Source organism: Barbus barbus (assembly GCF_936440315.1).
Source record: "Barbus barbus genome assembly, chromosome: 15".
In the NCBI taxonomy this organism is placed as follows: domain Eukaryota; kingdom Metazoa; phylum Chordata; class Actinopteri; order Cypriniformes; family Cyprinidae; genus Barbus; species Barbus barbus.
The window spans coordinates 18,432,872-18,445,376 of record NC_136743.1 but is presented as its reverse complement, the minus strand read 5'-3'; the positions used below and the strand labels follow the sequence as shown (position 1 = coordinate 18,445,376).

Sequence of the window (12,505 nt, the reverse complement as noted above, 5' to 3'; positions counted from 1 at the left end):
GAGCCTGGTTCATACTCGCCGCGTCAGCACGAGCGTGAAGGTGCACGTCGCGGATGGAGCGCAACGGATGGATTTGTTTTCAAACTAAAGTAAAAGACCGCTTCTTAAACCAGAGAAGGTGAACGTGGTGGTATTCTTGTAGAAAAAACATGCAAGTCCTGTCAGCTACAGCCAGTTTAGTTTTACTTTTCTTTTTGTTTTCGTTTTGAGAAGCTTGTTATCTTTGCTGTTTACCTCAGGTTATGCTATGGAGGCTTTCCTTAATTAAAAAAAATATATATTAATATTTATTTGCTTCCTCAGAGTTTGCTAAACATTCTGTAATATACTAGGTATATAGTACAGCATGTGGTGTGTCCTATGCCATGCCTCGTCTTATTCGTTTTTGTTGATAAATGTCATGTAAGAGTTTGTCATTGTCAACGTACTGTTTTATTGTTGTTGCGCTTTTTAATTAAGAATAACAATAAATCCATCTTTTGTTTTAGTCTTAAAAAGTTAAAGGTGTATAGATATAAGCAAAACAGACAATGATCTTTTCTTGTAAAATGTGACACCAAGATCGCAAATTTGAAAGTAAAAAGCGCACGAAAAGGAATTCCAGTTCACAAAATTTAAATCACAAATAATACAGATGAAAAAGAACGAGTTGAATGTTGAAAACTTTCGTTAACATATAACTATAAACTATGATAAAAGTTCATCAGCATACATTGATTAATCAAATGTTGTAGCAAAAACAAAAAACAAATTGCAACCAAATTATGTGCTCGTGCGCAAAAGTGAGATCAGTGGGAAGAATGAGTCTAGAGCCCTGCGTGAAAGACTGCTAATTCTCAAAACATTTTTTGTTAAGATGACTGAAAGGAGGAAAAACCAAAGTGAAGTATGGACTTACTTCACGCAGTCATTTATTTACTTTATAACAGTAAATAAATATCGGTTCTGCATATCGGTTATCGGGCACATAGACATGCAAATAATTGGTATCGGTATCGGTTATAAAAAATCAATATCGGTCGATCACTAATTATAATCTTTTATCATGGACTCTGTCATCATTTCAAGCATTATAGATTCCAGGGCTCACAAAATTTCAAAATCCCTGGTACTCACACCAGGTACTCTTCAGATTTTGGTAGCCAGAAAATTAATTTAACTAGCCCAAATAAAATAAAGACCATAAATGTCAATCAAAAACATTTTCAATACACAAATGTCAACGAATATCAAGGAAAGAGTTTTATTTTACTATTTACAAGGTATTTGCAGAATTCTTAAAAATCTATTTAAGACAATTTAAAAAATTATTTCTTATACCATTTAAAACTGTCTTAAAAAGGCCTTAAAAACTCTTCAGTTTAGTTGTATCAAATTTAAGAACCCGTGGGAGCAATGTTCCCTCTAATTTTTTTTCTTGCTGAGCAAAGCTTTTCTCTATTGGACAGACATTTCGGGCACCTGAGCAAAAGCATTCTTTATACCAGACCTGTACAGCATGCACACAATAAAGTGTGTAACTTTTAACTTTAATGTGCTATTTATATTTGATTTGACCCTTGATGTAACTAAATGATGTACATTTTAGGTTACCTGAGAAAACATTTTTACTGTACAATACACTGCAGTTCAAACATTTGGATCAATAAAGTTTTTTAAAGAAGTTTCTTTTGCTCATCAAGGCTGTATCTATTTGATAAAAAAATACTGAATATTATTTCACAAAATTGCAATAATATTTCACAAATATTATTAATAAACTTTCTATTTTAATATACTTTAAAATTTAATTAATTCCTGTGAAGCAAAGCAGTATTTTCAGTGTCACATGATCCTTTAGAAGTCATTCTAATATGCTGATTTTTTTAATCAATGTTGGAAACAGTTGTACTGCTTTTTTATATTTTTTTTTTATATACTGTATTTTTTGGGACCTGTGATATTTAAAAAAAAAATAAAAATAAAAAAAAAAAGTTAAAAAGAACAGTGTTTAGTCAAAATGGAGATTTTGTGTTACAATATAAACTATTCAAAAGTTTGGGGTCAGAAATGTTTTTCTTTCTTTTTTAAAGATACTTTAAAAAAGTTTAAAGAAAGTTCAATAAACTTTATTCAGCAAGGATGTGTTAAATTGATAAAATTGATAGTAAAGACTTCAATTGTTAGAAAATATTTATATTTTGAATAAATGCTGTTCTTTTAAATTTTTTATTAAATCAAAGAAAAAAAAAGAAACACAGGTTCCAAAAAAAATATTAAGCAGCACAACAGTTTCAACACTGATGTCACTCAAAATCAGCATATTAGAATGATTTCTGAAGGATCATGGGACACTGAAGACTGGAGTAATGATGCTGAAAATGTAACTTTGATCACAGAAATAAATGCTATTTTAAAGTATAGGTATTAAAATAGGAAACCAATATTAGAAATTGCAATAATATTCACTATATAACAATTTTTTTCTGTATTTTTTAAATGAATACAGCCTTGATGAGCAAGAGACTCAAAGTCAAAGACTCAAAAACAAGGTCAATTATTCATCAGGTTTATAATATAGCCCTAACATAATATATTATCAAAACAAACTATTTAAACTGATAGAATAGAATAGAATACAAACTGAAGCAAAACTTAAGCTGAGATCTGTAAGTTAAATATAAAAAAACATGAACATATGAATTCTTCTATAGTTTTCTAAACATCATTATGAAGTACAGTTTGTACAATACTCGTGTGTGTGACGTACGTTTCAGAGTTTTATTACCGTTCTGTGCCCATCCTCCGTTATTTCCAGCACTTAATCAAGCCACTCTTCTTTAATACATGAGGATGTTTTATTTCACGTCATTGCGTTTGCGTTGTCTCTCGTGTTGAGCGCACCGCAACATTGAAGTATTCAGTTTCTACAGCGACTCATTTGGTGCACATCGTTCTCTTTCTATGAAACCTGTAAACCGCATTCACCAGTTCTAACTCTGTCGTGACATCAGCTCTATAGCGGTTTGCCCGAGCATTGCTATTCTTTCCCTTTTACTGCGGCATTCAATCAAATTTAAGGTAGCCCGTCGGGCAGTGATACATTTTGGTAGCCCGACTGGAAAACACAAGAGCCCCGGGACGTCGGGCTAGCGATTTTGCGAGCCCTGGATTCACATGCTTCTACTGGCTTCATGGTTTATCACATCAGTTTGGAAAGACGACCCAACATATAGTTTGCCACATAATTTCAATAAAAGACTTGATATTGAAAACACACACCAGAAAGCTTAATGGCAAGTGCATAATTACTGTCTCACTACAGTATTTTGAATTCCATACATTTATTTTGTAGCATTTGGAATAACTGTTTACAGACTCGTGTGGTTTGAGTTCTGATGAAGCATCTCCCTTTTCTTCCCATCAGTCTGTAGTTCACAGATGTTAAAGTTACAAATGTACTCTTGTTCCTCTTGTTCCTTTTATCACATTGGACTTGCAATTTCTCTCCTAAATTTGTCAATCAGATCATTATTTTCTCATGAGGGCAACTCATCAACTCAAATTTTTAAAAACACCATATGATATCAGTTTATTGAAAAACAAGTAATTCAACACCAAGATGCCCTTGGGATACACATGCAGTTTTACTGATTAGGTTCATTTACCACACGGGCAAAGTTCTCCAACTCATGAGTCATGAGGGAGTCAAAATTATGGTTCTGAAAGTATTTCCCCCCTTTCATTTTCCCCAATGGGATTTCAGAAAAATTTCCAATAAAGATAGCCATCAATTCAGAAACAATGGTACATTATAAGACTATTGACAATGTCTTTAATATAACTATTTCACATATCTGAATATTGTAAAATATTATCATACGATTATGCTCAACTCAATTATGTTATTTGCAATGCTTTATGGTAGTGGGTGGTCACTGCTGAGGTCTTCTCATTTCCACAGTAACAATGACTTCTCTGATTGGTGGATCTCTCTTTTAGTTTATCTGTAGTGTAGTATTTTTTTAGTGGAAATTAAAAAATTTAAAAAGGTTTGGATCACACTAACTTGTAGAGACTACAGAAGCATACCATTGCTAACAAGCTTGGAAAAATGGCAGGTCTGTCTATAAAGATTAATAGGTTATTGCTAACTGAGAAAACGAATGGGATGCTTCATCCAGAACCTTTGTGTTCTATGAATTTTAATACACTTGTATTGAACCCTGAACAATCTAAACAATTTTCAAGTCTTTCAAGACAGTTTGGAAAAATACATAAATAGCTTGTTATTATGATGATACAGGTTGAAAGAAGATAGAGAACAGAAGACTTAGGAAAACAGATTTAACCAGCACCATCCTTTTAGTTTTAAGATTAGAGTTAACATTTGGGGTGCAAATAGGCTAGTTGAAAAGAAACAATCTGCTCAAGCCACAACCAAAAAGGCACCATTCGTTTGACAACACATGGAAATGGATCATGACTAAGAGTTCTGGTATTGCCCGCTGAATGGACAGTATTATCAAGGTGTTTAAAAATGGGGACATTACTCATACAGCTCTTTGTAAACTAGTCAAACATGTTTAAATAGATCTGTTCTCTTCATCACACCTTTGGAACACTTTTGATCTAATCAGCAAACTTATCCCAATAAGCACATCAGTTCTTATCTCATATGTAGTCCTTAGTATCAAATTAGCCTATTCATCTGACCAATTCTCAATACATCATACAACCGTATTTGACATAATTTAGAGGATTGGTGTGACTGAATACTTCAAGTATATTCACGCAGCACAAATATGCAATATGTACTGATCACTCCAAGATTTTCCTTCATAACACCAGTTTAAAAGGCTGTAAATAACCTAAACCATAATTAGCTAAATCATTAGATTGAATGTCAATCCATCAAACAAGCCAACAAGTGACATTGGACTTTCTTTATAGGAAATCATACGGCATGTCCGGTCTATTTAATATAATTCATAATAACATAACCTCAAAACTTGAGAATGATCTAACTGGAAATGAAACCAAGCAAAGGCGCTCAAAACACAAGAGTGCTGGATGGCTAGTTCTGATCCAAGCAGGTTGAACACTCTGCAAGTGAAGCTAAATACACAGGTCCTGCTGGAAAGTGGGTGAAACAAAGTTCCCGCAGAGCTGAATACAACATCCTAGACTGAGCTGACTTTCAGCTGTCCTGTTGTGTTCATCACACCCCAAAGACCTCATGGTTAGCAGCTAGCTTTATGAAATATCACTCTCCAAAGTGCCCTTCCTTCCCTCCCCCGCCTCATCCACTGCCTCCACCAGCATCTCTCCACACTAAACTCCGCAAACTAACAACCAGGACCTCACTGGCTCCATGTTAGCCCAAGCTACTAGTTTGTTTTGTTAGCATGCAACCCAACCGACGTAGTTTTAACGTTAACTAGTATGAGAGCGAGTAAGTCAGTTGTTGAGACTATTCGCTAGTGCAGTCCACACGAGCCTCGGGACGCGTCGTATATGTGTAACTACACACAAATATAATCGATTAACTGCGCCTAAACGGACACGAACGGTAAAATCGCCGATATTCACCTCGTAGAGTTCCTCCGTAGCCATCATGTCACGATAATCTTCGACGTTGTGGCAATCCGTGAGGACTGTAACTTAGACACTTTTTTCCTCCAGTTGCAGTTGTCGTTTTGGCCTCTCCTCCTTTTTCAGTTGGTCGGGTGAGATGTGCTTGACCCGCACCGAGGATCTCTTTGCGGTCTAGTTCTCACACTCAGCGTCTATCCAACAACATTATAGTTAGAATAAAGCCTTTCATTCCCGATTAAGTCCAAACTTAAGTCCAAACGAGTACTTTTGTGGGTCCAGGCGGCGATTTTAGAGAGTGTTACCGTAAACTAGTCTGTAGGCAGTGCTGCTGCTCTCAGTTCTGCCACACAGGAAGTCTCAATCGAACGCAGATTAGAGTCGAGATGAGTTTGCACTGCCTGCAACCCTCGTGATAGAGCTGTGGACGACGGTCATCTGTGTTTTGCAAATCTTTATCGGTGTTGATTTTGAGTGTTGGTCTAGTGGAGCATAACTGACGTAAATCCTCAATAGTTCAAACAATAATTCATAGCGTCAAGCGCCAGGTGAGTGTAGCCCATGACTCAGTCTAAAACATTTCCATGAATGCCATGTTCTCCAAGTGTTGTGCACGCACATGAAGGTTTTGTTTTTTTAACTTTTACAAATGAAAATGTCTTATTTTATGACTTATTTTATTCCTATTATTACACATTTAATAGTAGAAATTAATAAAATGTAATTATTTAGCAATATGGGCAGCCCAAATCAAGATGTAATTTATATAATGTCAAATTGGACTTTAAAAGATGCCAAAGATCCGATCTGAAAATTAGGTAAGGGATCATGTACAGTCATCTGGTCATTATATTAATCAAACCCAGACAGGATGATTGGCCTCACTATTATTCGGCTACTATCAATAAATCAGTGAAATAATTGAAAATAGTTGAAATTGTGATTGTTGTTGTTTCCAAGAGGAGCGTTATGCAAAGGTATTTAGCAGCTAAATGTCACCTTTGACAATCAGAATAAAATATTATAGAGAGCCATGTACTCTAAATACAATGTTTCCTTTCCATTTTACACATGTAGCCTGTAAATTCTCCAGCAACTTTGGGAAGTACTGGAACTGCCTAATCAGATAAGTTTAAAACTTTCCAAGTTTTTTCAGAAGACCTCAGAAAATAAATGACTGCAAAACTGAAACAATCACGAGGTGTGATGAATCCTCAGAAGACAAACTCAAAAGTTTGGGGAACACCATTAAGATAAAAACAGTAGTATTCAGATATACATCCTCTTGGTAAAGTAGCATAAAAGGCAATAATGTTAAAATGAAAATATGAAATTATAATGCATTTTCCAGATTTTGGTTGTTTTTATATTAACCAAATGATCAAATTTATGTCTCAAGTTAGGTACATGTTTATATATTCACAAACCTGTTATTCTAGCATCTTTCTTTGCGGACATGGGAGTTAAATGGTATTTTTTAAATGGAGCGGTGTTGTCAACTGAAAGGAGAATAGTTCAGCAGATACCAAAAGAGAACAAGGAAGTAGGTGAAAGAGCAGAGTAGAAATGTTACAAAACACTTCTCAATGGTCCCCTTCAATATTATTTGATCTTTACTAATATTTGGCGGTATCGTAGTGGTTCAGATGAAGCTACAGTACACGCCTTTTATGGGAAGCATTATTCCAGTCTTGGGTCTTTTACCAGGACTAGTATTTGTTTGTTTTAAATCTACAGTCAGGTCCATAAATATTGGGACATCGACACAATTCTAACATTTTTGGCTCTATACACCACCACAATGGATTTCAAATGAAACTATCAAGATGTGCTTTAACTGCAGACTGTCAGCTTTAATTTGAGGGTATTTACATCCAAATCAGGTGAACGGTGTAGGAATTACAACAGTTTGCATATGTGCCTCCCACTTGTTAAGGGGCCAAAAGTAATGGGACAATTGGCTTCTCAGCTGTTCCATGGCCAGGTGTGTGTTATTCCCTCATTATCCCAATTACAATGAGCAGATAAAAGGTCCAGAGTTCATTTCAAGTGTGCTATTTGCATTTGGAATCTGTTGCTGTCAACTGTCAAGATGAGAGCCAAAGAGCTGTCACTATCAGTGAAACAAGCCATCATTAGGCTGAAGAAACAAAACAAACCCATCAGAGAGATAGCAAAAACATTAGGCGTGACCAAAACAACTGTTTGGAACATTCTTAAAAAGAAGAAATGCACCGGTGAGCTCAGCAACACCAAAAGACCCGGAAGACCACGGAAAAGAACTGTGGTGGATGAACGAAGAATTCTTTCCCTGGTGAAGAAAACACCCTTCACAACAGTTGGCTAGATCAAGAACACTCTCCAGGAGGTAGGTGTATGTGTGTCAAAGTCAACAATCAAGAGAAGACTTCATCAGAGTGAATACAGAGGGTTCACCACAAGATGTAAACCATTGGTGAGCCTCAAAAACAGGAAGGCCAGATTAGAGTTTGCCAAACGACATCTAAAAAAGCCTTCACAGTTCTGGAACAACATCCTATGGACAGATGAGACCAAGATCAACTTGTACCAGAGTGATGGGAAGAGAAGAGTATGGAGAAGGAAAGGAACTGCTCATGATCATCAGTGAAGCATGGTGGTGGTAGTGTCATGGCGTGGGCATGTATGGCTGCCAGTGGAACTGGTTCTCTTGTATTTATTGATGATGTGACTGCTGACAAAAGCAGCAGGATGAATTCTGAAGTGTTTCGGGCAATATTATCTGCTCATATTCAGCCAAATGCTTCAGAACTCACTGGACGGCGCTTCACAGTGCAGATGGACTATGACCCAAAGCATACAGCAAAAGCAACCAAAGAGTTTTTGAAGGGTAAGAAGTGGACTGTTATGCAATGGCCAAGTCAATCACCTGACCTGAATCCGATTGAGCATGCATTTCTCTTGCTGAAGACAAAACTGAAGGGAAAATGCCCCAAGAACAAGCAGGAACTGCAGACGGTTGTATTAGAGGCCTGGCAGAGCATCACCAGGGATGAAACCCAGCGTCTGGTGATGTCTATGCGTTCCAGACTTCAGGCTGTAATTGACTGCAAAGGATTTGCAACCAAGTATTAAAAAGTGAAAGTTTGATTTATGATTATTATTCTGTCCCATTACTTTTGGTCCCTTTTGGTAACAAGTGGGAGGCACATATGCAAACTGTTGTAATTCCTACACCGTTCACCTGATTTGGATGTAAATACCCTCAAATTAAAGCTGACAGTCTGTAGTTAAAGCACATCTTATTAGTTTCAATTGAAATCCATTGTGGTGGTGTATAGAGCCAAAAATGTTAGAATTGTGTCGATGTCCCAATATTTATGGACCTGACTGTATATAGCTTTTATTCAGTTTAGGGATCAGTGCCACAAGGGCTCCAATCACCAGCACAATGGGTTCTGACTGTTCACATGTTGTAGACTGACATTTGTCTGTGTTGATTTTTGTGTTTTTCCTCAGTACTGCCATTTCTAGCCAATGGTAAGATTTCCCACATTCAGTCATCACTTTTATCTGGCAGTAGCATGTATGGCCGTAGTTTGAGCCTCAGACAGCACGCCCATTGTTGTTTACACTAAATGACAACAGCTTTCCAAAACTGCAAGATCCAATCTTAATGTATTCAGTTTTAGGGAGTCATGGTACCATTCTGCTATGATGAGCACTTATGAGGAAGAACATGAAAGTTTATTTGATAAATCACTTTAAATCTCTATGAAATATTCAAAAGTTTACATGTACCTAATTTCTCAATGCAGTTTGTTTTTATTTGTGTATTAATACAAGATATGCCTTAGTACTTCTGTCCTTGAGGGCCAGTCTGGTGGGATGATAAAAAATATTATGAATGAATGTTAATAATACCTGCTGAGTAATTTAAAGATGATTTATTTGGATAAGGAAAATGGATAATGCTGTACAGACGACATCTTGGAATTTTTCAGTTTTTCTATCTGTCTGTATTTGCCTCTAGCCTTTACTTTGTTTCTTTTTATCTTGCATCAACATCACAATAAATGGGGAGAGAGAGGCTAGCTGTCACACTTTTTAATGTTTCTCAGAGTAGGTTAACTCAGTTTTAGACACTTTTATCCACAGTGATTGACAAATATGAAATAAGCAATAAACCGAGGGAGTAACAAGTGAAGTCACCTCTATTTCTATAGAGCTTTATAGACTACAGATTGTGTCAAAGCAGCTTCACTGTGATAAAAAAAGATAATAGCTTGAGTCAATAGTGTTGGTTCAGTTCAGATGGGGCTGTACAGTGTATCGTAACATAAAAGTAATGTTACTGCACTGATGTTGAAGTGTAAGGGTTTTAAAAGACTGCTTAATTTGTCGGATGATCACAGAAGTTATGTTTTTTTGAAGACTGCAGTGGATTAGGGAAAAAAACTATATGGAAAAATTCACGAATAAGCAAAATGTGAAAGGTAACAAAAATAGCAAAGCATTTTTACCAACAATTTTTGTAATTAATAATTTTATTTAATGTATTTATATAGCAGTTATAACAACCTGACATAAAATGCTATTGTCCTAAAATGTACCTTCATTAGACAGTAGCTACATGTTTACCTGAATATTGACCAGTGTGATTTATTTTTTTTGTTCATCCAAGAGCTATAGCAAAAATATGAACATACTGGAATTATAGTTTGAAGAACAAAAAAAAAACTAATTTAATATGGTTTTGAAAACACTGCTGGAGAAAAACAATTGTGTATTTTGAGGAAAACAAAAAAAAATGGTCTGAGATTGGTGCCAGTTGTCACATTGGTTCTGTGTCTCATATTGGACAAAAATAAAGCAATAATCCTTAAGAAGCCATGGTTTACAGTGATTTTTGAATTTTGCATGCTGTGGTACAATGAGGTCACATGTGTTCATAGAGTATTTTACAACAGCTTAGAAAATGACTCAAAAGCACTGGAACTATATGTTTTATAAATAAACTTTGTTTCACTAAGAAGTGTCCCGAGTGCTTGCAGTGGTTGGATAATAATTAGGCCCATCAGACCATCCATCCTTAATACTTTCCAAAACCGTTGGTGCAGTCCTAACATATGTTTCACCTCTGTGGCATTCCTACAAGCTGGCCATTTAGACAGGGTGTGGTTGAAATATGCTTTGTGTGCAACATTGTTAATGCAACATGACTTTCGTTTCTTGACAATACAACTAAACAATGTGTGGATCTTTACATTTATTTACTCTGAGGAGATAAACAAAATATTGTTTTACAGTGTTTTATGTTAGATTGCGTTTTATTTGACGTTTGTTTCCATATCAGTGTTGCTGGAAATGTATTATTCTTTTTGTCACAGTTGATCATACTTTTAGTGTAATATACACATTTATTGAAACAGTCAAACTTTGAGTTAAAACCTACTTCCTGTTTTACATTTCCATTTAGCACAGCCTAAAGGTCAGACTCTGCAAACATTTAAAGGATGTTTGCACCATTAGGCACTTTGCAGTTTACAATAGTGTGGGGATGCTGTATAGTACTCTGTATGCAATCTATTTTGTACTGTGAATTTTTACAGACATCAATTGCTTTGCTATCTTTACTAATTACAAGCATTTGTCCCACAACTGAGCTAAGCAAAGCTTTTTAGGAGGCAGACACATACTATTTTGCATTTCTTCTTCATGTAAAATCTTACTATACTGCCTGCAGCAATTCAAAGATTTCAGGCATTGTTGGTCCATAATTCCTGAGGTGGACCTTATCTTCTTGAAGGCTTCCCGGAGCTTGGATTTTCACGGTCTACTTCTTGCATATTGAATTTCGAGAATTTAGACTCTATTGGTGTTTTGAACATATTGGCTTTGAGATTTCCAGCTCAGTCTCTTGCTTGAGAAGTGATTGGTCTTCCCCTACACTGACACATTCAAAATGTGGGTGTAACAGTTTACCACTGAATGAACCTGGAATTGCGGCTTATTAATTTTCAACAGCTGTTTTTCCATTGTCACATTAACATTATTAATAGCTACTGTCAAACATTTTAAATTGGACATTTTCTCTCTTGAATACAAGGGTTTTTATTAATGCTTTGGGGAAGATAGCGTTAACTTCTTCAGAGTCAAATGTGTGTAGTCGTTTCACAATGGACATCACTATGTACATGGCAAGGCAAGGCAAGTTTATTTATATAGCACATTTCATACACAGTGGTAATTCAAAGTGCTTTACATAAAAGAAAGTGAAATAGACATTAAAAATCAATAAAAACATGGAAATAAAAATAATAAAAACTGTCATTTTAAAATTTTTTTAAAATGATATAGAAAATGATTTAAAATAAATTTAAAGAAAATGATTATACTTAAAATGTATTGCAGTCAGTTCGGACATATAGCACAGTGCTCATTCAACAAATGCACAGTTAAACAGATGAGTTTTGAGTCTTGATTTAAATGTGGCTAATGTTTTAGCACATCTGATCTCTTCTGGAAGCTGGTTCCAACTGCGGGCCGCATAATAGCTAAAAGCAGACTCCCCTTGTTTTGTGTGAACCCTTGGTATTTCTAACTGACTCGATCCTAATGATCTGAGTGGTCTGTTTGGTTTATATTCAGTGAGCATATCAGCAATATATTTAGGTCCTAGGCCATTGAGTGACTTATAAACGAGTAAAAGTACTTAAAAATCAATCCTAAATGTAACTGGAAGCCAGTGTAAGAACCTGAGGACTGGTGTGATATGCTCAGATTTTCTGGTTCTAGTCAGAATCCTGGCAGCAGCATTCTGGATGAGCTGTAGCTGTCTAATGGTCTTCTTGGGAAGGCCGGTGAGGAGAACATTACAGTAATCCACCCTGCTGGTGATAAAGGCATGAACAAGTTTCTCCAAGTCTTGACTGGAAACAAAACATCTAAT

At 35.8% G+C, this 12,505-nt stretch overlaps 1 protein-coding gene across 1 annotated transcript in view; it reads right to left on the bottom strand.

Annotated features, from left to right (window-relative positions):
- The window catches only part of LOC306881035 (chromodomain Y-like protein), a 32,862-nt gene extending 26,926 nt beyond the window's left edge, over positions 1 to 5,936 (bottom strand). The window contains exon 1 of the mRNA XM_079434916.1: positions 5,572 to 5,936. Within this exon, the coding sequence (XP_079291042.1) occupies positions 5,572 to 5,598 (27 nt within the window). The 5' untranslated portion in view covers positions 5,599 to 5,936. The remainder of the gene's footprint in view (positions 1 to 5,571) is intronic.
- Between the last annotated feature and the right edge of the window lie 6,569 nt (positions 5,937 to 12,505).